General features: G+C 24.3%; 2 protein-coding genes across 4 annotated transcripts; one reads left to right on the top strand and one right to left on the bottom strand.

The window, feature by feature from the left end:
- Window positions 1-1,211: 1,211 nt before the first annotated feature.
- On the bottom strand, window positions 1,212-16,185 carry LOC113556094 (EH domain-binding protein 1). 3 transcript variants are annotated; one of them, XM_026960835.1, is made up of 23 exons: window positions 15,890-16,184; window positions 12,011-12,147; window positions 11,365-11,572; window positions 9,923-10,104; window positions 7,840-7,931; window positions 7,616-7,720; window positions 7,435-7,549; window positions 6,968-7,037; window positions 6,684-6,862; window positions 5,856-6,031; window positions 5,620-5,791; window positions 5,386-5,536; window positions 5,246-5,316; window positions 5,121-5,181; window positions 4,974-5,060; window positions 3,931-4,038; window positions 3,553-3,735; window positions 3,369-3,476; window positions 3,176-3,296; window positions 3,003-3,102; window positions 1,861-1,934; window positions 1,686-1,800; window positions 1,213-1,599 (listed from the first exon to the last, which is right to left on the bottom strand). In XM_026960835.1, the coding sequence occupies exons 2-23, from the start codon at window positions 12,112-12,114 to the stop codon at window positions 1,518-1,520; spliced, it is 2,664 nt and encodes an 887-aa protein (XP_026816636.1). In that variant the 5' UTR covers window positions 12,115-12,147; window positions 15,890-16,184; the 3' UTR covers window positions 1,213-1,517. The 3 variants fall into 3 exon arrangements, with proteins under 3 accessions (XP_026816637.1, XP_026816636.1, XP_026816635.1); XM_026960836.1 differs by lacking the exon at window positions 3,931-4,038 and having other exon boundaries at window positions 1,212-1,599; window positions 15,890-16,185; XM_026960834.1 differs by lacking the exon at window positions 15,890-16,184 and having other exon boundaries at window positions 12,011-12,162.
- Window positions 16,186-19,218: 3,033 nt separating this feature from the next.
- LOC113558656 (luciferin 4-monooxygenase-like) lies at window positions 19,219-21,676 on the top strand. The gene is made up of 8 exons (XM_026964150.1): window positions 19,219-19,355; window positions 19,484-19,691; window positions 19,773-20,091; window positions 20,212-20,380; window positions 20,611-20,904; window positions 20,974-21,201; window positions 21,314-21,476; window positions 21,564-21,676. The coding sequence occupies exons 1-8, from the start codon at window positions 19,251-19,253 to the stop codon at window positions 21,674-21,676; spliced, it is 1,599 nt and encodes a 532-aa protein (XP_026819951.1). The 5' UTR covers window positions 19,219-19,250.
- Window positions 21,677-26,883: the final 5,207 nt, after the last annotated feature.

Genomic DNA, 26,883 nt, shown 5'->3' with positions numbered 1-26,883 from the left:
GAAAAATATAAGCACATTTTTGATTTTTAGAAGTAATATTTATGTCTGATAAAATATCAATAATTCCATGCGATGATGATGAAACAAAACACATTATTGTAAAATCAACTTGATAAATACTATAGGTAGCAAGAAAAAAAATGATATATTAGCAAATATTAACTGACTAAATTATAATTATGATAAATCATAATTACAAAAGTAAAAAAATTAACTAAAACTCTAAAATGTATAAAATCGAACCAAATAAAAAAAGTAATAAATAAAAATAAGAGAAAAAAATCATAATTAAATTTTCCAATTATTTAATACTAAAATAATTTTGGATACAACCCACTAACACATATTGTTCAGTCAGTGGCACTGAACTCAGACTTTTTTTTGTGAAGCGAAATCTAAAATTGATATCAGGTAACAATTATAATATATACATAACACCTTATTTAACTTTATTAACTCGTTAACCCCAAGAACTCACCTGTTCACACACCTACTCATCTATTTAAGAAATTAAGTGATCGCTTCACATTACATATGAGTTCGGCGCCATTGTGTTCAGTAGAAAAAATGACTACTGCACAAAAAATACATTAATTAAAATCAAACCAGAAACGTTCTTTATCAATTAAAAAATGTGAAGAATAAATAATATTTTACCCACTATTATTTAATTTAATTAAAATAACTTTAAAATGTGATTTGGAATCACTTTTAACAAATGCAGTCTTTTTGAAATAAATATTTGACCAAATAGAGCTTTTACTGATTTTAGGAAACTATAGTTAGACAAAAATGTTACACAATACTCAGTTATTATAACGAACATAGTATAATATGTATAAGTAATGGTAAAAAAAAAAAGTCGTATTACAGAAAATCATGGATTGTTAGTAATTAAGTATAAAATAAAAATACATCATTGAGCAAACCTCATTCATCAAATTTGACTGAATAAAAATTAAAACTAAATGACATTAAATGGCTATAATTTAAATCAAATCAAATAGGACTACTGACTAGATAATTTTAATAAACTTAAGCTATATTAATTTATTGAAAACAATAACAAAAAATATTATGAATCATTTGATGTAAGTAGAAGTATAATTCACATTATTGATTAAGATGTCAAAATATGTATGAACGTATTATGAGTTTTTTCGAAGTTTAAATATATTAAACAAGCATTATTTGTTCTTTAACAAAAATATACCCAAACTCAATGTTTGCTAAAAAAAATATTCTAAATGTCATAAGAATATCATAAAACTATTCTAAAACATCAAATAGAAATTGGTGCAGTTCAAATAAATCAATTCACAGTAATGAGTAAGTTATTCCAAAGATAATAGTATACAGTATACTTAATAAAAACAATAAATACTTAAACATAGGTAAATCAAAGATAAAAAAAAACTAAAGATTTTAAAGAATTAAATTGCAAAATATAACAATTTTCACAAGATATAAGATTTCATTGCTTAAAATAACTAATAATTATTCGTATATAATATGTATTACTGGATAACACAGTTTTTATTTTGATGAATAAGACCAGATCTATTGAGATCCCTCACAATTTTATCATCTTCTTCAATTCTGAAAATGAGAAAATACATTTTTAATATTAATTTATTCATACATTTCAATTACTAAATCTCTTAAATGTTATAAAAATTACTTACGCCCTTTCTTGAGAATCTAAATGATGTACTAACTCATCTCGTTTATTCACAATAGTTACTAGTTCTGCTAATAATAAATTCTCACGACGTTTTTGCTCTTCTGTCTTTTGCCAATCTAAAAATTAATTACATTTTTTACTTGAACCATTTTTACTGAATGTTAGATAAATCATACCTTCAATTGCAATTATACTTCTAAGTTCTCCTATAAGTAATTGGTATCTTCTTTCTAAATCATCTTCTTTTTCTCTATAAAATAAGTAATTATAAAGTTCATTGTTTAGAAACTTGTTAAAAATTAATTCAATAACATAGTTAATAACTATCTAAATTATATAAATTATAATTATTATCTATTAAAAATCAATTTGATTATCATTATTGTCATAATATATATATATATATAATGAATATTTTAAATATTCATTGTATTTACACAATATCTTTAATAATTTAAAGTATTAATTGATTTAACAAAAATTATAAATATTAACATTTTGGTTAATAATGTCTTCTTTTTTTTAAATGGCTGGTCAGTGGATAATTTAATTTAAAGACAAAAATATTTTTTTTGTATAAACTATATGTTTATTAATTATTATATAATAACTAATAAGTTCCAGAGAAAGTAAAAAATGTTATAATTTTATAATAATTTCATTTCAAACACCCCTACAACATAATTATGTTTCAATTTTCTATGTTATTTGAACGTACTTGGAAGTTTTAAAATTGAAATAGAGAAATTAGTTTTACCAAGGATTTGCACGTTGTATACAATTTAATGTCAAATGCAACTGTTTTAAATAAAATATGTACTTAGTTAGATATGCCATTAATTCATTAAATACAATTTTATCTAATATTAATATTATAATATCATGTTTATAATTTATATTCAATGTAATATTAATGATTTTTCTACCCTTTAATTAATAATGTAAATATTTTAACAATTTGCCATCTGAAATTGTACGCAAGAATTAGTTATTTAATACATTGTTGAGATAAATTAATTGTTCGATTTTATTGTAAATACTTTGATTACATAATTATGTTAAATTATAGAATAATGGATTAAAGACTAATTTTAACATATATTTTATTTCATATGCTTAATTACATTTTTTAATTAAATATTTTAACTTTAAAAAAAATTGACTCCTTTGGCCCAAATATTTATTCAAATGAACATTTTTTTTAAAATATTAATCATGATTACTGATATGTATTGAAGTAATATTATAAGATATTAAAATCCTATTATTAACTAAATAGGTATAAAATTTAAGATTAACTTTATTCAGGACTACTTACAAAATGTTTAACTGCATTTGACGACGTAATAATGCATTTTTCTTGTTTACAAGTGTAAACCATTCTGTCATCAGAAACTCTTCCCGTTCTCGATCATTTCCTATAGAGAATAAAAAAACAATGTCAATCATCTAACATAATTTTAAATTTATAAATATGTTTTGTTTCTTTACCTGTATTCATAACTCGTCTTAATTCTACTTCCAATTCATCTGCTTGGCAATCAATTTGTTTTTGTTCACGTTCTAAAGATTCCATTTCATTTTGAATGTAATTGATTTCGTTCTTAAAACTCTATTCACATATGATAAGAAAAATCATTGGATTTAAAATCAGTGTATGACAATATTTTATTTTATATCTTACATCTTTTGATACAGAACTTGCATCCAATAAAGATGTGAAAGATTGCAGTTTTTGAGGGCTACTTGAGTCCAAAGCTAAATTACTGCTATTTTTACTGGACTCATATGACTATTCAAATATATATAAGAAATTATAAAATATTATAATGATTAATATTTTTAATAGTTATAATTAAAAATTATACCTTGTCAAGGTTGAACAAACTAGTTTGAGATCTATCTGAAACTGGAGATACTGAACTTCTAGCACTTCCATTATTTAGACTTGTAATTGGAGATGATGAGGTTGAAACGTTAATATTTTTACGCGCTTCAGCTATTAATTTTTTAGCACGATCTCTTAACTGTTGCTGCCTTTCTTCTTCATTCTAAGAAAAATAAATGACATACCGTGTTAAATAGTTGAAAGTCAACAAAGTTGATACATATTTATTTTTTTATTTATTGGACTTAATTTTAATTTTATAAAACCACATACTTTTATATTTATTTAAAATAAAAATGTTTTAAAGCATTCAAATATATGCAATGGATAAAAAAAAAACAATGTTATTTACACCAACCTGACTAGGTATTTGAGGTACAGATCGTCTAGCGGCTTCTCGGCGAGCTTGTTCTACAAGCTGACGAGCTCGTTCTCTAAGCTCAATGTGACGATTAGTTGTTATTTTCTACACACATACAAATAAAAATCATGCAACTCTCAATCATATTAATAACAACTATAATTAATTAGTAATTAACAACATTTATCATTAATACAGGAATCTTAATAATTTTAAATGTTAAGTATTCTAAAAAATATATTATTTAAGAAAAGTAACGCATTGTGAACATCAAGGGATTTTATTCATTTAAAATACTGAAAACGAGTGCTAAAACTTACTTTTAGGTAAAATATTATACTTTGTAAGCTTTGAAGAATAATTAACAAGGTTGTGAATTTAATGCATTTGCATGCTTATTTTGCTAAATCATATAAGAAAATGGATTTGGCCAAAATATGTTTTGTGTTAGACAAATATAAAATTTTATTTTACATATGTAATGACTTAAGAAATATTTTTATGATTTCTTTGTACTAATGCTTTTTAATACTTATATTTTTATAGTCAATGTAAAATAAATTGCCATTAATGTTTTTGTTTAAATTATGACTTACATTTTAAGTATGTTATTAAACTAATTTTTATCAAATTTTGCTGAACATTGACCAAATCAAGTATTATCGTATTATTATTAATTATAGAAGTTTTTCAAAATATCTAACACGTGTTTCTTTGTATAACCAAATATAACCATGTTGAAAATAAAAACTTTAAAATTTTTTTTGAATTAATAATTTGAACTTACATAATTATATCAAAGAGAAATTAGGTAGTTTATGTAAATAAATTACATTTAATTTTACATAAATAAATTTATATTTATAATAAAATGCGTATGTGTAAAAATACTGTATATTTTGTAGAGATATTATCTATCGATCAAAAAACATCATTAAACCTTTAAAATAAATGTTATTTAAAAAGACAAATAATGAGCAAACATAAAATTGTTATTTAATATAATATATATTTTTTATAATACATGTAGAATAATATACCTGTTTAGAAGAAACATGATTTTTATAGGTTTCCTGTAATGACTTTGGTTCACTAACTTTGTCACCTGAACTTGAACTTTTTAAGCTCTAAATAAAATACAATCATATTTAAATTTAAATATTGTTGTTACAAATAAAACTTAATACCTCAATAGTTGATAGAGATCTTGTTAATTTTTTACTTCTTTCACTAGAATTTAGAGATAAGCTGAAATATTTAATATAAAATTAATAAATTTATATTTTTAATGAATAATTTAATATTATCATACGTGTCATCATCAGAAGTTAAAGGATCAGTAAGTTGTCTCTTAGTTATCTGAGATGATTTTGACGATTTCCCCTGTTAAAATGTATCAAATTTTTAATTACATTGTGTGTGGGATGAAATTGTAAAAATATTTAAATATACCTTTGGAAAAGATAATTTTTCTTTAGATGGAGATAATACTTTATCAAAAATACTTTTTGAACCATTTAAAATTTTATCTGTTATGTTATCTTTTGTAGATGTTATTGAGGAATACCCATTATTCAGATCATCGATAACATTATCTTTTTTACTAAAAAATAGTATTTATTATAGTTAAAAAAAAAAATAAAAAAAAAAAAAAATAAAAAAATATTTTTTGTCCAAACATCTTACTTTTTATTATTTCCAAATGAATTTTGGTCTTTATCATTAGAATCATTAGTTCTAAAAATCTCTTTTTCAAATAATTTAAAAGATATATCTCTATCAGGATTATTAAATCGGCCAATCATATATGACGATTCGTCTGCTGTTTTACCAATTTGCTGAACTTCTAACTCATGTCCTAAAACAAATTTAAATTAGTATTAATGCATGGTTATGTTTAAAAACCATCTATTATTTTTTACCAGTAAAATGAGCTCTTAATTGATATAAATATGTCATAACAGCTAATTTATCAGGAATTGTAAGAACGCCCATATCAGAAGGTTCAATAACACGGGATATGCCCAATTGTTCTCCGGCATCAAATGCAGCTTTACAGTTTCCTCTAATATCGTGTGGTTTTAGCGCATCAAATTCACTGAAATTTTAGCAAACATACGGTTATAAAACAATTTTTTTTAATGGGTAAATATAAATTTAATAATAATAAGCTTGTTCTTTAAACAGCACTGTCAAAGAAATTAAAATTTATTAGGACAAAAATCTACAATTTTTACCTAAAATAATATGTTGCTAGATAAATACTCTAAATGTTAAGATCTCAAAACCTTTAAATTATAAAAAATTAAATTTTTTAAAATTTGTATTATTTTATTTATATTACAATAGATGTATTACTATTACTACTACTAATAATAATAAATGTATTTGTGTTGGTTAAAAATTTAAATTTAATTATTCAGATAAAATATCTGAAGTATCTTAAGTGAATACTCAAGTTCCATAAAAATAAATTGATCTTAAGTTCTGCTTACATCAAATAAATGTATGGAAAAGATTATGTTTGCATGTTATAATTAAAAGTAATATTAAAGTCATAACTTTAAAAATAGATTGAAATGTCTTTTAATTCTTAAATATGCACATCTTTTATAAGAAATTTTTAACAATTTTTAAGTAGAATCTTTTAAATTTCTGTTGACATTGTTTTGCTGTAGAACTTTTAATGTTCATGAATCATGATTATTGTTGCGTAAAAACAGAAAACAAATAATTTTAAATTATCTTACAGAATATCAGGACGAAAGTAATGAATTATAGCACAAAAAGCAAGGCCATTTCTCCAAGAAGTTGTAAGATTGGTAACTTTTACTCCAGGATATCCTTTGGTAATGTCTTTACACCATTCAAGTAGATCTTGACCAGGTGTAGTAGTTTCGGTACCCTTAGAAGAACTATCAGTATGGACCTGAAAAAAAAAGATATTATAAATAACAATACAGTTAAAATACTTAAAACAGGTAATTGATAATGATAAATGAACTTCATTCTTAAAAATTATTATTTTACTTACATCTTTTAAGTTTAATGGTTTTAATGATGGTCGAGTGTTCTTTATACCTTCTCCAGAACCAGAATTATTTCTTTATAAAATAAATAAAAAAAACTAATTAGTAAAATTCATTTTTTATGTACTTTAAATTTTTTTAACAATATATGTAGTTTTTAAATTACTATAAGGAATTATAGTATCTGCTATATAGTTTATTATATAGAACTATACGCGGTAGTTCATTAATCGAACACTCATTATTTCAAAAAAATATTTGTTTATGAAAATATTTTCTGTTCAAAGTATTTCAATAGATAAAAACTGAAATTTGGACAAATATTTTTTGAGTTTTAAAAATTTAAAGTTTCGGTTAGTGGAGAGGAATGGTATGGAAATACCACACAAAATTTTAGTCTACTTTTTCGCTCACACCATATAGTACAATAATAATTAGTATCTAAATAATATACATTTGTATATTGTCTTACATGTATGAAAGATTATTGTAAGTAGAATTATTTTCAGAATTTGAATTATCGCTGATTGATAAATTGAAATGTTTAGTATTCTCTGACAAATCTTCTTGTTGTGAAAAATCATTTCCTAGCGAGACAAACAAATAAAATAGTTTACTTCTCTATTAAAACACTTTAAAAACAGACAACCTACCAACAGAACTATCGATAATTTCAGGATCACTTAAACTATTCGTTAAAAGTTCAATTTTGTTAGTCATAAATGATACGTTGTTCATATCATGTTTAAATGAAGAATCTGGAAAAACATTCGAATAATAAGATTAAATAAATATATTTATATATATATATATATATATATATATATATATACATACACACACATTAAGATCAAAAAATAACTAAATAATAAACTACCTTCAATATCTTCTTCGTCAAAATCTTCAAGGGGGGCAATATCACTATTGTTTGTACTAAGAAGACTAGCCATACTCATCATATCTTCATCACTAAAAAAAATATAAAAACAAGATTAAGCATCTACATATTACTATATTATTAGATTTTGATAAGTTATAACTAGATCTCACAATTTGATATATTTGCATTATTTTTTTTTCTCTACAGAAATTTAATTCATGGAATATAGAATCTAATGGTAAAATTTTGATTTTGAATTTTTAGGAAATGTTATGCTTATCATTTTTTATATTTATGATCAAATTTATTCACTTTCTACTTTTTTTTTTATAAATATCTACTTTTTCTTGTTGAAAGTTACTTTATTGTAACACATTCAGTTGCGATTAACTTGTTGATATAAACATATATTCATTAAATTTATATTTTGTTGTCAAACTCAACAATTTTAATAAATTGTAGATAGGTACAAACTAAGTATATTATTTATCGGATATCAAAAACCCGTGTTTGACATTATTTTGTATCTCCATTTTTTTTTTAAATTTGTGTTTGACAGCATTGTCAGTTTAATAGTGTCTACTGTATAGAGCTTAAAATGCTGTATTATGTCATAATTATTAATTTTAAATTAACATTTTAAATGCCTAAAATTAAATCACGTTAATTAGTATTTATTGATGTATTTGGAATAGATCACAAGATTGTTTTACAAAATTAGTGAAATGAAGGTTGTTGAAGACAGTAAATTTACTGTGACAACGTATGTCTTGCATTACAAATTAATGGGAAAAAAAAGTATACATGAATAATGAACAAAATTTAAGTAATTTTCAACGTTTGATTCTCATCCATCTAAAAAGTCATCTTTTAAACTACAATTTATGTCATGCTTTAATATCTGTGATCAAATATCTACAAAATTGATAGAATGATGCATTAAAACTTTTTTTGAAAAAATGCACAAATAAAAATATTCCCAACAAACCAATCATGAGAAAAGATTAAAAAAATACATGAAAAGAAAAAAAAATTAGGTTTCTATTGACAAATCTATTAACACAGAAGAGTTTAACACTGTAAATGTTCCCATAAAGACATTACAATTAAATTCACCAGATAAGATTGTCTTATTCATACCAATATTCTAGAAAACGTCAATTATAGCACAATTTTCAAACTTTTTGAAAAAAATACAATTAAACGCAAAAAATATTGATGTAACAAACAATTTAGATAGTTTATCAGATGATATGAATATCAAAGAAATCATATATTTTAAATACATCCATGCCACATCTGTTGAGGTAGAGAGAAGTTTTTCGATTTACAAAACACTTCTGTTAAATAATGCCACTCATTTTTGTTTGAAAACATTAAGAAAACTTTGATTGTACATAGTAACAAATTGGAAGGTAAAACAAATATATAGAAATGATTAAGTTAAAGTTTTACTTTAATTAAATTAAAGAATGTTTTTTTGCTCTATAGACTGGTTTGAAAAAACAAGAAATTCAACAAAAAATAAATTTTATAAAAAGTAGTGTATATTTTTACATACAGTTTTATTTAGTTAATTTATAACTATAATTTGTATCAAAACAATGTTTATCAATTCTTACAGTAAAATATACATTTTTAACATTTTTATGTCATTTTATGCATTTTTTTTCAAAATGTTTAGGTTATTAAGTTCTGGGCACTAATTGTAACTAATAAGATAAACATATAAATAAATAAATTTTAGATACTACAAAAATAAAATAATTATCTTTTAACTTGTAAGTTGCAATAATAAGATGCTAATCTTATTATGGGAATATTTTAGAATAATAAAATTATAGTTTAAAAAATAATACAAGAAAAGTTTAGTGTCCTAAATATTGATTGGGAATTTTAAAGATCATAGTATAAAAATATCTTAATACTTTTGGTTAAATGATAGCTCAAAGCAATAAAATAAAGAAATATTCAAGAGACAATAAAAATTCTTAGAAGAGTAGTTAGAACAGAAATAAAATTAAAAATAACTTATAAACTTAATTAAATTTAATATATGGTATTATTGTAAATAACTTACGTAGCTTTTCCTTCTCTTAAAAATACACTTGTTATTGTCATTTCTAGAGATGCAGAAGTTATTTTTTTTGAAGTAGGTTTAAACACTAATGTTATTTGACTTTGTGTAGAATCTACACTAGCATATTTTTTCATATTTAACACGGCAACTGCTATTTGTCGATGTTTTCCTAAATTACTCACCTACAAAAATAAAATATAAATATAAAATACATCATAAGTATTTGGAAATAACATGGTTATAAGCAATGTTTATTTATTTTGCAAATCTTTTGTGAATGTCATCATTTATATCAAGCAATATATTAATGAAATTTATGTTATAATAATAATCAATGGGATAAATGTGATAAGAGGCAAAGCTATCATTTTACTTCCCTTTAAAAGCAGAAATATTTAAATTTTCTAACATACATTTATAAAATAAAAATACTTTTACCTTAAGTATATTTATTTCACGTTTCTCTTACTGTATAATAATAATTATGTTGATGTATTGTCAATGTTATAATATTATCTGAATTGAAAAAATAACCCGATAATATTATTTCATTAATTATGAATTTATGACTAAAGGATTATCATCATTCATCACATTATTTTTATTTTTTTTTCAAACAAATTACAATGTCTTTCATTTAAGTACTCTTATATACTTAATTATTTAATATTTTTAAGACTTGTATAAAAACAAAAAATTAAGTTATGGATTTGAATTTTTGATTTTGGAAAACAATTCTATTGATTACCTACTCTCTTAATTCACCAGATCATTATTCATTACTGCTAATAGTAAGTAATACCTATCAATACAATTTTAAAACTATATTGTACAAGTAATTTGTACGACAGATTAAAGTAAGTATTAATAAGAACACTAATATTTAATAACTCAAACGTATTTCCTTTAAAAAAAAAAAAATTGAACATAATAAGAATGACTTTATTTAATACATATTTAATTTGAACTAAAACTAATTCAATTTTTTAAATCGTACTTTTTAAATATTAATAAGAAACACAGTTCTTAATACTTAATAATGGAATAATCAAATGAACTTTCAATACGCACAATTGCAGGTTCAAACTAGACAATGGGCAGCATCTCTCTAGGCAAGCAACTGTTTGGGAATAGAAACTACCTTACACCTAAATGGCATAAATTACAAGTGCCTAAATAATAAATTCTATTAAACAGGCAATCAAACTAGGCATTCAATTCTAATAGCAGTTAAATAAAAAAAAAACTTCTTGATGAAAAATAATTATTATTTTTAGTGAAATACATACGTAATATTTAACTATGCTTGACTGTTGTACTAAAGTGTACAAGTTAAATAATAATAATAAAATATCATATCATCAACAATATTTAAATAAATATAGAAATCTTGCTTTAAATATAACATTATAGCTGAAAACACCTCGTTCTTTATTACTTACATCTTCAATAGCAAAAGTCCATTCTTTGTCTTCATGCTCATTACTCCTAGGGTCTTTAAATAATGTTACAGATAGCTGTTTATTTTCTGGGACTGGCCAAATAACTACTCCTCTTAGTGGGTCTCTCATTGTAGGTTCCCACGGTAATGCTTCACTAACAAAACGACGGCTTCTGCGACTTAGTACTACAACCAATTTGTTTGGAGTCCTAAAATAATACAGTAATAATAAATTCAAAATATATATTATAAATCATAAAAATTAATAATTTGGATGCACATTAAAACATTTCAAAATATTGTTTATATTATAAATATAGAAAAAATATTATATTGTAGTATTTTTAAATGAAAAGGCAGTTTAAATCTAAAATTGAATTTTTAAAGCTTTAAATTATATAGTATAACAATACTTAGTAAACAAACTTGTAAAATGTAAACAATGTATATAATGTTTATAAAATAAAATGTAATACAGATAAATTAACTTTGATTTAAATGTATTTCACTACTTTAACATAAGTTAAATTTTATACTTTGACTTAATAATAATTGTATTTATAATTATATATAAAAATTACTTAAAAAATTAGACATGTAATAGAATAATAAAATTAGCTTTACAAAAAAAATAAAAAAACCCTTACCATTTAGAAGTAGTTTCACATATTATTTGATGATATGATAATGTAAATTGAAATTTTGTTGCTCTTTTATTCACTCTTTGAAGCCGTTTCCACACTGAAGCCATGTTTATTGACACATTGGATATCTTTCTTTTTAACTTGAATTTCATCATTATTAAAAAATAAAACAATTTTTATAATAATTATTTTTTTTAAATAAAATATTAAAAGACACAAGTTATTCTAATAGAATTTGATAAGCGAGCATTGCTGTTGCCTAGGTGTTAGTGACACAAATGTACTATCAAAACTAAATATGTATAATAAATAATAAAATAATTATGAACCAAACTAATATTATCTCAAATGACCTTTGACCACTAATAAATTATACATTCTTTATCTGAATTTCTATTTTCCTCTTTATTATACATAGATAAACATTTATTTAGAATTATTCTAGTTAATATTTATACAAAATACTTTTATTTGTATATGATATATATATTTTTTATTTTATTTTTATTATTCTTAACCTTAACTACATCATTGTAAGTTACTTATTTAATTTATTTTAATAATTATTATTAAAATATTAAAATTAAACAATCAACAAAATATTTTGAGATTGATATTTTAGTACTTTATTATTAGATACAATATTATAAGTATTATATTATTAATAGTGCAAAAATTAATCCGTGTAAAATACTAATCAATATTATATTGTTATAATATAATTACTATACATTAAAACTAAATAGATTAATTAGAAGCACTAATTTTGATAATTAATTACATTATAAAAATAAACACTTTTAATATTCTAATTAAAGCTAAAAGCTTCTTATAGTTTTATTATTATTATTATTATTATTATTATTGGATAAAGACATAATATACAATTATATTTTATTGTAATTAAAAGACTTTAAATATAAACATATTTAAATAAATTATATTAAATGTATGAAAGTTGTTGATAATTATGTATACATTTATGACGCATTACTAAAATTTTAGTATTACTATTAAAATAACTTTAACACGGATCAAAAGAAAATTTGCATTAATGTTAAATTTTCAGTTTGATAAATATTCATTAGAACATGTAAGTACTAGTACTTCTATCCAATTAATATTCAAAACGGTATAAAAATAAAAATATTCATACATGACTTAAAGAGGTTAATCAATTTCAAATATGCATATAAACTTAAATAATCATATAAGATATTGTTAACACACAAAAGTATATTACTAAGTTTCTAACTTAAAAATGTTGTAAAAAAAACAATAACTTACTATTGTAATTTTTAATCTGATTTTATCAAAAATAAAGTTCTATTCATATAAGTTAAATCCTATTATTTTACTATATTATATTAGGTTATTAATTTAAAAATTTTAAACACTTAAGGTACTTTATTCAATTATTATTAATTTATTTATTTGATTATATCTTTGAATAATGTTGAATTATATAAACAGTATTTAATACAATTTCTACAACTAATTAAAAAAAAAAAATGTACCGATATTGTAAAAAAGAATAATATTTAAAATTGCATTTAACATTCTAGGATTTGTAGAGTAGAACAATATATTCTAACATGTTGGCAATTTACCAATATAATAATCATAAACGAAATACACATACATGTGAACAAAATAACAATAATAATTTGGCAATAACTTGACAAATTAATTTATAAATAGCTGTTCTGGATGCGCATTTAAATCTTCAAGTTATAGATAACTTATACTTTATTTATTTAATTCCAAATTAATTTGTTTTCATATAATCATAGAAACGTGTTAAAATATAAAGTTATAACTTTATCATTAAATGTACTGAGAAATACCTAAGTAATAAATTACTTCAATAATACTCAATAAGTATAATTTACTAATTATTTTATTAATAATGCAAATATTTATGAGTATATTATACATAGAACATAGACAGGAATAATGGAATTTGAATTTGAATTTTTAAAGACATTTGTATAAATGTAGCTTTGTCTGCTAATGCCATAATCTTAAAATGAAACAGCAATGAGTAAATATAAAAACTTAAATATGCTGAAAGTTCTAAGGATGGACTGATTTATAAAATTAGTTTTAAAAATATTTATAATTTTAATAAATAAAAAACTGTGTGTTTCACCATCTACATTAAATAACAGAGAATATACATTCTAAGTTAAATAAATAGGTATTTACAGTGAGCTATCTAATTGACCTCTTAGTAAAAAAAAATTTAATTAGGTAACATTTTTTTTATTGAATACTTGCCTATCACACAAAAATAATGATATATATTATAAAAAATAAAAAGATGCATAATTAATTTATCAATCAATTATTTATATACCGTCAACATTTTCAAACTCAGGCATTGGTACTCACAAATCTTATCAATAAGGACTGGAGTTTATAAAGAATTTAGTATAAAAAATAAAACATTTAATAATATTTATTTAAAATTGATAAAAATTATATACTTAGTAAAACACATTAGTAAGAACATAATTAATACTGTTTAATTTATTACATAATTTAATATTATTTTTCCTAATTTCTTAATACTATTTGTCCATTCTTAATAAAAAATGTGTTTTATACTAATAACATATTTTATTTGGAATTGCTGTCATTGTTATTGTGTGAAAAACAATTTGAAACAACCTACTTTTTGAAAATATTGATGTTATGTAATTTTCCATAATTTTTGGGATACCTACTTGATAAAACAAAATAACAAATGTACATTTATATAAAAAAATATGACTTTATTACTGAAATATTTAAGAAAATGTATGTAAATATATTTAAAATTGTATTCAATATACTTACAACTAATATATACAACTTTTTGATATTCAAAGTACATAAAAATATTTATTTATTAAAAATTCATTCCCTATATAGTATTCAGTAATAAGACATTAAATTATTAATTTTAGTCTATGTAATAATATTTACTTCATATTTCTATACAGCAAAATTATACTTGCTTCAATGAAAAGTTCTAAAAATGTTGTTTGGCTCTCTAAACATGTTATAAATTTTGGTAAATGATATAAGTGTAGAGTATACTTAACTGTACATAGCAAGTATACAATAAACTATTTATTAATTTATATATATAAAAAAAAATACTTAATAATCTATCTCTATAATTAAAATTAGGTAAATTTTATACTGGTAAAATTGTAGTAGTTCTTAATTTAAATCTAAAATTTAATCAATAATTATAATAATAAAAAAAAACATTATATTATAAATTTTTAGAATTTCAAAACCATGTTGGGTATCAATCATTACAATATTATATTTAACTAATTCTATAGAATAATACTAGAAAATAGACAAATTTCACTTTGACAAAATTCCATAATATTTATAATTAGTCATTATAATATAAAAAGTAGAATATCAAATATAAAGTAAGTACCTAAGTGAATTGATTTCTTATAATGTAAATTTTCATTATTATTTTAATACCAATTCCAAAGAAGTACAATCACAAAATATTTAAATATAATATGGAATTAATGATAAAAAAAACTTTGTTTTATTTTCAAACTACCTAAGTTAAGCTATTATTTCTAATTCATTACTAGTTTAAGCATAAAAAAATAGGTATTGATTAATTATTCAAAATTTAAAATTTTCAGTACTATACAATGATGTTATACATAGAAATCTTAATTTCAGTATTTATATTTTGTAATAAAGGTCTGAGTAGGTATTGTAAGTAATAAAAACGATTTTAAAATGTACCCATAGCTTACCTATGGACACAAATTGAATAGTAAAGATATGATATTTTATTATACATATACCGACCTATTATAAAATTGCCAACAATTTAACAAAAAGCGTGTGACTTACTCGGCAAATATGATTTGTTTCTAGAGTTCTTTTGCTGGTCTACCAGTCAGTTACAGGCCATATGATAAATTCAGCATCGCATCGATCTATAATGTACACACCCACAGCCGACATCGTATTTTAATCACGATACAATTTTTTTTTCACGGCAGAATTACGGAAAGGACGATAAACAACGTTATTATAGTTTATTCATCTTTCTACGAGGTGACCTATAAGTATTGACAACAAGAAATAGATAATTTCGATTTTCGACGGAAAATCACGAACACTGATAACAATGTAAAAATTGATTAGCAAAACGAAAGGGGACTAAAGCCAACTGATCTACTGAGGGCCAATAGAGTCGCAACCGTTGTCTCCACCGTCAATTACTACTCCCCCTAAGGCCCGATTAGTCATTACTTCGTTAATGTGAAATAATCGTTTCAAGGGTACCCACAATTTACAGTAAACCGTATAGGTAGTAAGTAGTAGGTAAGTATGTAGCATAAGGTCTATGCGGTAAACAGTCGTACTACGCTACCTGTCCAACCTATATAACTGATGATTATTTATTTATTTAAATTATTTTTTTGCTCGACCTACTCAACCCATGGCGATATAACGAGACGAGGCTAGTGCGTCCCGACAATATCTTATTCAAATTTACAAATTATTTAAGTACTTATTGTAATAAATTATTTGTTTAGGACATTGGTGCCTCGGAAACACGTCTACGAGACCTGTAAGGCTGTAAATATGTAAAGGGGAATTATCGGCTATCGCTATAGCTTGAAAAATGTTATTAATCGATATATACAATAGGTACTTGTCACAGATACATATTATTATTTATGTACTTATAATCTAGCAGTACTTATTTTAGTATGAAAATAAGTAATAATTGTATTATTATTTTATTTTTATACCAATTATTATTTTAAATGCCTATCTATACTAAAACCAAAGTAATATACAATTACTTTCATATAATTTTCGTTTTAATTTAATATTGTTATAAATTTAAATTATAATTAATTTCATGTTTTTAATATTTTAACACATAATATAATATTTTATGCAGATAGTATAGATGTATAATATTTGAACATATCTACTAGGTATTCATTACTCTTTGTTTATTATATAAATAAAATACTATATAATTTATGATAATAATATTTGTATAGTTATTATATTTTGACTTTGAACATTTTCGTATTAGTATTTTACTTATTACCTATCTGCGTGACCGAAAAATAAAATTTTAATGTTAAGTGTTACCCACTTATTTTTAGTAAAACATTTTTTTAGCCCTCGCTCTCCATAAAATAATTCGAATCTAAATTTATCGAAATGATCTATCCGGATTATCAGAAATTAAACATACAATTACCTATATCTATATTAAATTATAAATATAAATTATATAAGTAACCTAATTAGGTAGGTACCCTATAATATAAAAAATAGTTATATTAAAACTGTAATCATACCTATATTATACTTCATTAGAATTTAGAAATTGTTGTAAATAAGATAAAATTCGAACAAACATTTAATAATGTAAGTACTTGAAAGATTATTCAGGCCACGAGCTCAAAGACTTCGCTGACATTTATTCTATATATAAAAAAAATAACATTTAATATATAAACAATTAACAATATATATACAACATAGTACCTATAGGTACATGTAATAAAATAATGTCTATTTCAGCTAATATAGGTATATTGAGTGATTACGATTTATGGACTACCGAGTTCAGAGTGTTATAGACTTGTACTAGGTATGTATATAAATGTATAATTAAAACATTGGTAATGATTAACAGAGAACTGCTTACTTCAGTATTAACTATTAATGTATTACTATGTATATTGTATGTATATATTTATAGATGGTAATATTGGTGATAGAGGCATAGAGCTGATATATTGATATATTATAATATTTTTCAGTTTGCAAGTTTTTATATATTTAACGTTAGATTTTGTAACTGTGCGTTGGTTTACACTGTGTAGACTGTAGAGTGTAGACTATATGTAATTTACATTGACGTCTCCTATGACTATATCAATACTTAATATCTAACGATTTGTTCGACGGTAGGGTATTTTAAATAATGTATAGATAGGTAGCCTACTACCCCCTACTCGACACATTCCGATTTGTATACACACAATACATATTAAAAATGTAATCACAATGTAAATATTGTATTGAAATATCGAAAAGATAAATAGGTAGTATAAAAAAAAAAAATCAAAAAGAAATAAGGTTAGTATTTACATAATCTTATATTATTATACAGGGCGATTCTTTTATCATAAATCACTCATTATTTCAAAAAGTATTTATGTTTTTGAAAATATTTTTTAACATTGTTTCAAGTTGTTAAAAAATCAATGTTTTTTTTAAAAAATAATATATTTTTAAATATTTTTTAACCTTAATTTTTTTTAAGTTGTTCACTTTTTTGAATGACAACATAGAGTAAAATTTCATATTCCAAAGCAGAATATTTTTCTGAGTATGTATTTTGATACATTTAAGGCGAGTAGTTTATGAGTTATTAGTATTTAAAGTTTTGATGCGTGGAGTGGAGTGGTACTGGGCTACCCCCCATAATGTTTGTCCACTACTCCGCTTGTCTAAACTTTAAATACGTATAGTTCATAAGCTACTCGCCCTAAATTCGACTTTTATGTATCAAAATACTCAAAAGATTATTCTGCTTTGGAATATAAAATTAAAACTCTATGTTGTCATTCAAAAAAGAAAAAAAAATTAAGAATAAAAAATATTTAAAAATATAATTTTTTTTAACAACTTGAAACAATGTAAAAAAATATTTTCAAAAACATGAATACTTTTTAAAATAATAAGTGGTTCGTGATAAAGAGTCACCCCATATTGTTAGACAAGTATTATTAATTAAATGAAAAGTATTGTACTGTTGTGTCAACTGCTGAACTGCACAATAATAATTGTGCCTTAAAACCTTATTAATAATGAATATATATATATATATATATATATATATATATATATATATAATATATGCTTATCAATTATTTTTACTTCTAGATTTGAGGAACGGCAAACAATTAACAGAAACACTGGCCTTCGAAAAGTTTTTACATGGGAATATTACACTTAATTATCCTGAAACATCATTTCAAATGTATAATGACTTAACAAATAGACAGATTATAATATTTGCAAAAGTATTAAATATAATAAAACTACAAGTCCACAGGTCCAAAAATATGTAAACACGCGATCAGTTTGTCTATAAATATGAGGTTGTTTCAAATTTTCGTACAGTTACTCGTACACTTAATACTAGTAAGCTTTTTGAACGTTTGCAAAAATGGCATTCAATATACACATATCTGGACCAAAAGTGATTATGCATAATAAAACAATAGCAGAAATGTTCGTAGATCAATTAAATAACAACGAAGGTCTTTTTGGTGTAAGTTATTTGATATTTTACGATGCTTACGCATCACATACAGTTTTTTACATACATTTATAATATATATATTTATTATGTATTTTAGTATTTATATGTTTTAATGCTTATCAAATCTATGTATACAGATCGACTGTTCTACCGGTAAAGAGTACGGTTATCCAAAATTAAAAAAAGACGTTTTGGCAATGGCTACAGCATTTAAAAAACATGATTTTGGACACGGAGACGTCGTGATGATTACAGACCATGGCTCGTACGAAGCGCAAGTAATTATGTTAGCTGGGATTTTGATCGGAGCAACTATAGCTGCGTTGGATCACAGCTTAAGAAAAAGTAATAATAATAATTTGATTTCGTACAATATTATATAGCTTGATTTGTTTTGTTTTATTTATCATTAACGATGTTTTATAGGTGTCTTGATAGCGCTCATAAACGAGTCCAAACCAAGCGTATTATTTTGTAATACGCTTAGTATATGTACAATAACAGATGTTTTAAATAATATTACGCATCAACCGATATTGAAGATTTCTACCGTGGTTCGTGACGGCTTTACTACCTATTCGAGCATCGTTGTTGCGGTGGAAGAAATTTTGTTTGTCCGTCCGATAAAATCAAAAAATCCAAATGGCCCATGTGCTATTATATATTCGAGTGGTACTACAGGAACTCCGAAAGGAATTTATTTATCTGACGACGCTATGAAATCGGCTTTAATATCGTTCAAGCAGTGAGTATTTAAATTAAATAAGTCAGTAGATCAGTACATGAGTTTAAAAAAAAATATTGTTAAAATTTAACGTGGTTAAGTGATTTGGCATGATTCTATTATGACATTAAATGTTTTAAGGTCGTTAATGGAAGAACCTATTGAAAATAAATTTATGATCACTTCTCCTATATTTTGGTACACGGGAATTTTATTAATGATGCTCAGTATTCATTTTGGTAAACCAAGACTATTTTTCTCGACAAAATCAACTACTGAACAAATACTTGGTTCAATAGAAAAATTTAAAGTAAGCAGTAAATACTATTATTTTTTCTTACTATACTATAAATATTAAATAACAGCTTATATTTTTTAAGTTACAATATATTTTATATGTAAAATTAGGTTATAGATAACGCTAAATCAAATACATATTATATATTATATATATATATACACGCATAATATAATAGTGCGTTATAGAATGTATCACATCTATTATACGATATGATTTAGCTATGTTTATGTGTTATATAGCCAACATTTTTGATGACTGGTGTAGCTGCAATTAATGAAATGATGTCCTGTCAAATGGCAAATGGCCATAAGTATAATATCCAGAGTTTAACGACATGCGTAGTTGGTGGGTCTTCGATGCGAGCTGATTTACAAAAGACAGTGGTAAACAATTTACTGCGGGGAAGGATACCGATCAAACAAGGATACGGTGCATCTGAACAAGGTATTATAGCTGTTTGGTCGATGGATTCGGGTATAGGTACCGTCAGAGACGGATCTGTCGGGAGACCAGCAGCTGGTATAAAAATCAAAGTTAGTCGAATAAAAAAATTGTTTGTCGTGGTTATTAATTAATAATTATATTTTAAATATCGTTTTTAGATCGTTAGCTTGGAAACTGGTGAATGTGTTGGCCCCAATACTGAAGGCGAAATTCGTATTAAATCGGTGTCCAACATGATGGGATATGTCAACGACATGAAAAAAACGATTCGTTCGTACGACGAAGACGGTTGGTTCAGAAGCGGGGATGTTGGATACTATACGGACGATTGCTGTTTGTTCATTGTCGGTCGAATTAAAGAGATGATGATTTACAAAGACCAGAGGGTACGATGAGATATTCGATTTAGAATTTCGATCGAAAACCGTGTGATATTCATAAAATCACGCTATTACATATACTTATACATAATAATATATATTATATAAATGTTCATAGATCGCTCCGATCGACATAGAAACGGTTTTATTAAGTCATCCTGCCGTACTCGATGCCGGAGTGACGGGCAAATACAGTGTTCACGGAGATTTGTTGATAGGAGTTGTCAAAGTCAAATCTGGTCTAAATGTCGCACCCAACGTACTCGTATCGTATGTCAATGGTAAGACTCTACAGTCATGGATAATAATATGTCCCGCCGAAATGTGTTTAGTTTCTTGTTGTCAAGATTTTTGTAAATATTTTTCAGATAGAGTGAAAGACTGCGAGAGACTGCGTGGCGGTATTATATTCGTAGACAACGTGCCTAGATCTCCGGCCGGTAAATTGAAACGAGAAGAACTTCTTAAGCTTGTACAATAATTGTATTTGCATATAATTCATTATTATTAATAAAAAAAAACATAACAGTATAATGTAGAATATTTTTTTCGCGATCCACAGATGGTTAACGGTTTACGAATATATACAATTATTAAAAGGAAATAGGTAGTCCTATACGATTATAAGAACTGTTAGGTAATAAGTAGATAAACTGAATAATATAGTATAAGTATTGCATACTTGTATTTTCATGTTTAATAAAAGTAAAAATTATTTTAGTGGAGCAATTACTAAGCAGTTCTCAAGTATTGAAAAATTAAACAACATTTAACCAAATGAAAAAAAGCGATATTTGCATAATTGAGAATATTTCAGGGATTAGGGAATACTATGTTTTCTTTTTATAGTATCTTGGAATATTTTATAAATGTTGAGAATAAAATAATAATTAATTTTAATTTTAATTAATATTCAATATTATAAATTTTATAAATTTTAATTTTGAGGTATACCCATACAATTATTTTAAATTCTAATTCAGTTCAAAAACGTATTGTTTTATGTTAATCATATTATTGTAAATCTTTTTATTATAAACTAGCGGCCGGTGTGCCTCGATCTCGGGCGTTGTAGAAGCTGCCTTCGAGATGGTCGAGTGAAAATCGTTTCACGGGAAATTCGGTTGGAAATGGTAATCGGGTGTCTAGAAATCGGTCACTAAAACATGTGATGAAGTCTATTACCATGCTTATGAGTTATTATTTGGTGTAAAAGTCTGTGTTGACACTTGCCCGGTGCTTTTTTTTTAATTCAAAAATAATAAATGCATACCGAAAATGGTAATTGATGAGTGTCAAGCTATCAGTCCTCAACGGATGCACCTCGATAAATGGCTGGACAATCCGCCATAGGCGGATTGTCATACCTCCTAACGTAGGAAGTCTGCTTTTGTATTGTAGGAGAAAATGTTAAAGTTGAATGACGTGATGTTAACACTTAAGTGAAGATGTCAGTTATCATCGGGGAAAATCGATTTAAACGTAACTAAACCTCCCAGGTAGGCAATCCTACTGTTAAACATAAACTCGTAATAATAACATAATATAATAAAAAAAAGAAAAAAGGAAATAATAATACTTAACGAAAAAATAATATATATAGATATAATAAAAATTATAGTTATTGTTTTAATAAGATAACGAAACGACGGTACGGAATACCAATCGGTGGGCTGGGCTTAAAAAATTTAATGTTCCTATTGGACGGGCTTAGGATACGGGCAGCGCCGCGGCGGACCACAGGTCAACTAAAGATTTATTAGAGCTTTTATTATGCTATGCATAATAATCTATTATAATATATAGATCATGTTATATACTCGGGATTATTGGATAATATTGGAAATATCATATTATTATGTGTAACGACATAATAAAAAAAACATTACCACACAATGATGTACCTACGCTATAAGCTTTTAATGATTATACGGATCAATATTGTACTTAGGTCGTAGCTCGTATATATGTTTATGCAGACGTTTCTTTATTATTGACGGGTAATTTTTGTATGTCGTGGATCTGATCAGTTATATTAATGATAATAATAGAAACGAACTTAATAGTATATATTAATTGACGGATGTTTAATTGTCGAATTGTAAACAAGGTGTTAATAATGTATTTTGTATAAACTAAAGTCGTCACTCGTCTATTGTTTATTGTTTACTGGTCAATATACGATTATTTGTAGCCTTCCTTTTTTTGTATAATATACGCGTGTACTGTATAGATTATATTATAAATGTAGTAACTGAAAAAAACTGTTTACATAATTAACCACAGCTATAAAATATTTAATAATTATTAGAAATGTTTAAATAAGACTTCGAACTATCAACGGAAGACAGAAATATAATCATAATCAAATATTGGAGCACAATAAACTAGATATATTATTAAAAACTTCAGTAAAATATGGCCCCGTGGACTATGCTTATAAATTTCAACTATATTTAAGTAAAATAAAGAATCTAGCTGATAATTCAGTATTTAGTTTTTTTTTAAAAATCTTATATAAAAATAAAAGTAAAATGTTAAATGTACCTAATACTCAGTGGTGTTTCCATTAATTTTTTTGAGAGTATAACCTAACTATAGAACACCCCTGCTAATACCTATATAATTCAGGCATATTATGTAGAATATATTATAGACTATAGTCACATAAGAGAAGAAGATTATATAATACCTCCATACACTTTAAATTGTAAAGCAATATACCTACCTACCTAAATATACTGCATGTATTATGATATATGAGTAATATTATGTATTATAAGTCTATAATGAAAATTAACATACATATTTATAGGTTTTATTAATACTTAACAAAATAACTTATTAAATTAAATTAATATATTCATGTTCTATATTATATTGACATATTGAAATACAGAATAAAGTACTTAGCCCGGTATTATAGCCTATAGCAGCGGTTCTCAAACTTTTTCCTATCGCGACACATTATTATTACTTATTATAAGTCACGTCACACTTTGAATAAATATTATCTACTTATCGAATAATACGTAGGTAACATCTAATTTGATAATTTTAAAAGAAAAAATGAAAAAGTACTTTCCATCTTTGCCTATTAACGAATGTGATTGGCTTGATTGGGTGCGCAATCCTTTTGCAGTAACATTAAATTTAATATCACATCTACAGGATTAGTTGAACAAGAACAACTTTTAGAACTTCAATACAATCGTTTATTGAAATTAAAATTTATTTAATGAACTTAAACAGTTTCAGTTTTGGAGTCTTATTAAAACATAGTATCCGATAATTACAGAAATTTCAATAAATATATTATTACCATTTTCTACAACATACCTCTGTGAACTTAGGTTTTTCGTACTAACAAATATTAGAAATAAAAACCATTAACTACTTTAATCAGTTGAACAAGAAATTCTGGTGTGTGAATTGTCGATCACTCCTAAAATTGAACTATTATGCAAACAACATCAAGCACACGTTTTACACTAAAATGTATTATTATATCTTTTTTGTAATTTTAAAGTTCATTTTTATATTAATTATATTTAAGTATTTTGAAACAAATCATTATATTTTTTTATAAAAAAAGTTCAAGTTATCGCGGCACACTTTTCAAATTTCACGGCACACACTTTGGGAAACACTGACCAATAGGTATAGCATAGGTACTTTTTTAGGTACAGATTTAGTTAGGTTTTGCACATATCTACTATATGAAAACCCAACCTAATTTTCCATGTAGTCAGTTGTGAGTTTATTCTGTGAATGTAACACTCAACAGGTACATATATAAAGGTACTACATTACTAGTCACTAGTCAGTCATTACAATATTATCTACTATAGTCTATAAATACTGCAATATACGTATACAGGCATAATGTATAAAGTATAACCTTCATAATACCTTATTATATGTATTATTATTTGGTAATATGTAAAACCATTTTATGCAACAATCAAGGCAAACAGTTGTTACATGAAAAAATATTTTGAGTTTATATTACGTTAGAATAATTTGTAAGAAAAAAATCAACTGCACTAAACATTTCCAAAGATTTATTAAAGCTTTAATTATGCGTAGTATAATAATCTATTATAATGGTATATGTATATTATATATTATATTTACATGACTGCGCATAACTGTAGTGATTATACGAAATACGAATAAGTACTAGGTGGATAATATAATAACCTATAGGTATGCGGTAAACTTAACGTATAAGTTTACGATTGTAACTCCTAAGTACAAAGACAATGAAAAAACTTTAAATCATATATAGAATTTCAAAAATTATACCCGAGATTATATTATATACTCGTGATTATTGGATATAGCCATATAGGATGTAAATATCATATTATTATGTGTAACGACATAATAAAAAAAAGCATTACCACACAATGATGTACCTACGCTATAAATTTTTTAATGATTATACGGATCAATATTGTATGTAGGTCGTAACTAGTATGTTTATGCAGAAATTTCAAAACAATGAAAAAAGACTTTTCTTTATTATTGACGGGTAATTTGTGTATGGTAATTTTAAAATTTAAAAGACGCAGTTGTACCAACAGCAACAATTTTTTTAAAAAAAATACTAAAAGGTAATAGTTTATTTTAATAGTATAATAAACAAAACGAGACATTTGCAAAATGGCAGGCCATTAGGCCAAAGTATTTTAAAATTGACCCCCTCCACTCACCAAAAAAAAATTAGCTATTAAAATTTGTATATTTTTTTAATGTTATAGAAGAACTTTCCTTTGTTCATAGAATTGATACTCTGCAGGGCTTTGATTTTTGTACTATTATTAATATACCTTTTTTAATATAAGTATTTTTTTTTATATAAACATACATTATACATATATATAGTAACCCTGTATATATATATTATTATTATTATTATTATTATTATACCATTACAATATATTCAAGCTTTACATTGAATTTCAAGAAATACACTATTAATTATTAAATTTCGCAGTCTATTTGTGCTTTGCTATGCAAGTACCGTGTCACCACAACGAAAATATGGCCTGTAGACATCAGTCACCACCACTATTTATAATAATATTTAATGAAAACATATTGAAAAAATCCCTTCACAATCGAATATTGAAATAAAGTACATTGTATTGAAATAAATTAATAAATACAGACAAATCAATTAAATAGAAACAAAATATATAGGTAAGTACCTAAATATAGTTTTCATTTATTGTATTTAATAAAATATTTTAAAAATCTATTCTTATTTGTTTATTTCTTATAATTTATCAATAATTATGTCAGTTAGAAGATGCTAATATTATGTGTAATTATTATTATAAATAGTGATAAAAATATATATTTATCATATTCATCACTATATTTCGGAAAAATAACCACAAATCGGTATTTTAGATTTTTTTAAATACATTTTTTTTCATCATATACATTATTATTTATCACATCTGTATAATTTTTGAGATTGATAACTTGTCAGCATTAGATCAGGCCATGGTCCTAACTGCACTGATCCGTAGTTTCGTCGACATTTAGAGGATTTAGTAGTGCTTTTTTTTCTGAAAATGTTAGTGGTCGAATCATTCGTTTTGATTCATCACCTAATTAGGTACTTTTTAACACTATTCGTGTATTTTAAATTTAGTACATTAACTTAAATTGAAA

Source organism: Rhopalosiphum maidis, chromosome 3, assembly GCF_003676215.2.
Source record: "Rhopalosiphum maidis isolate BTI-1 chromosome 3, ASM367621v3, whole genome shotgun sequence".
In the NCBI taxonomy this organism is placed as follows: Eukaryota; Metazoa; Arthropoda; class Insecta; order Hemiptera; family Aphididae; genus Rhopalosiphum; species Rhopalosiphum maidis.
The sequence above is the reverse complement of the archived record's forward strand: the minus strand, read 5'-3'. Positions and strand labels throughout refer to the sequence as shown.

What these genes read in the sequence shown, in the direction of transcription:
- LOC113556094 (XM_026960834.1), bottom strand. Translation starts at nt 12,162, where the DNA reads ATGATGAAATTCAAGTTAAAAAGAAAGATATCCAATGTGTCAATAAAC. An exon ending in TACCTCAAATACCTAGTCAG is followed by an intron (nt 3,736 to 3,930) that starts GTTGGTGTAAAT and finishes TATTTTTCTTAG; the next exon opens with AATGAAGAAGAAAGGCAGCA. An exon ending in AAGTATAATTGCAATTGAAG is followed by an intron (nt 1,801 to 1,860) that starts GTATGATTTATC and finishes ATTAATTTTTAG; the next exon opens with ATTGGCAAAAGACAGAAGAG.
- LOC113558656 (XM_026964150.1), top strand. Translation starts at nt 19,251, where the DNA reads ATGGCATTCAATATACACATATCTGGACCAAAAGTGATTATGCATAAT. An exon ending in GTTCAATAGAAAAATTTAAA is followed by an intron (nt 20,381 to 20,610) that starts GTAAGCAGTAAA and finishes TGTGTTATATAG; the next exon opens with CCAACATTTTTGATGACTGG. An exon ending in ACTCGTATCGTATGTCAATG is followed by an intron (nt 21,477 to 21,563) that starts GTAAGACTCTAC and finishes AATATTTTTCAG; the next exon opens with ATAGAGTGAAAGACTGCGAG.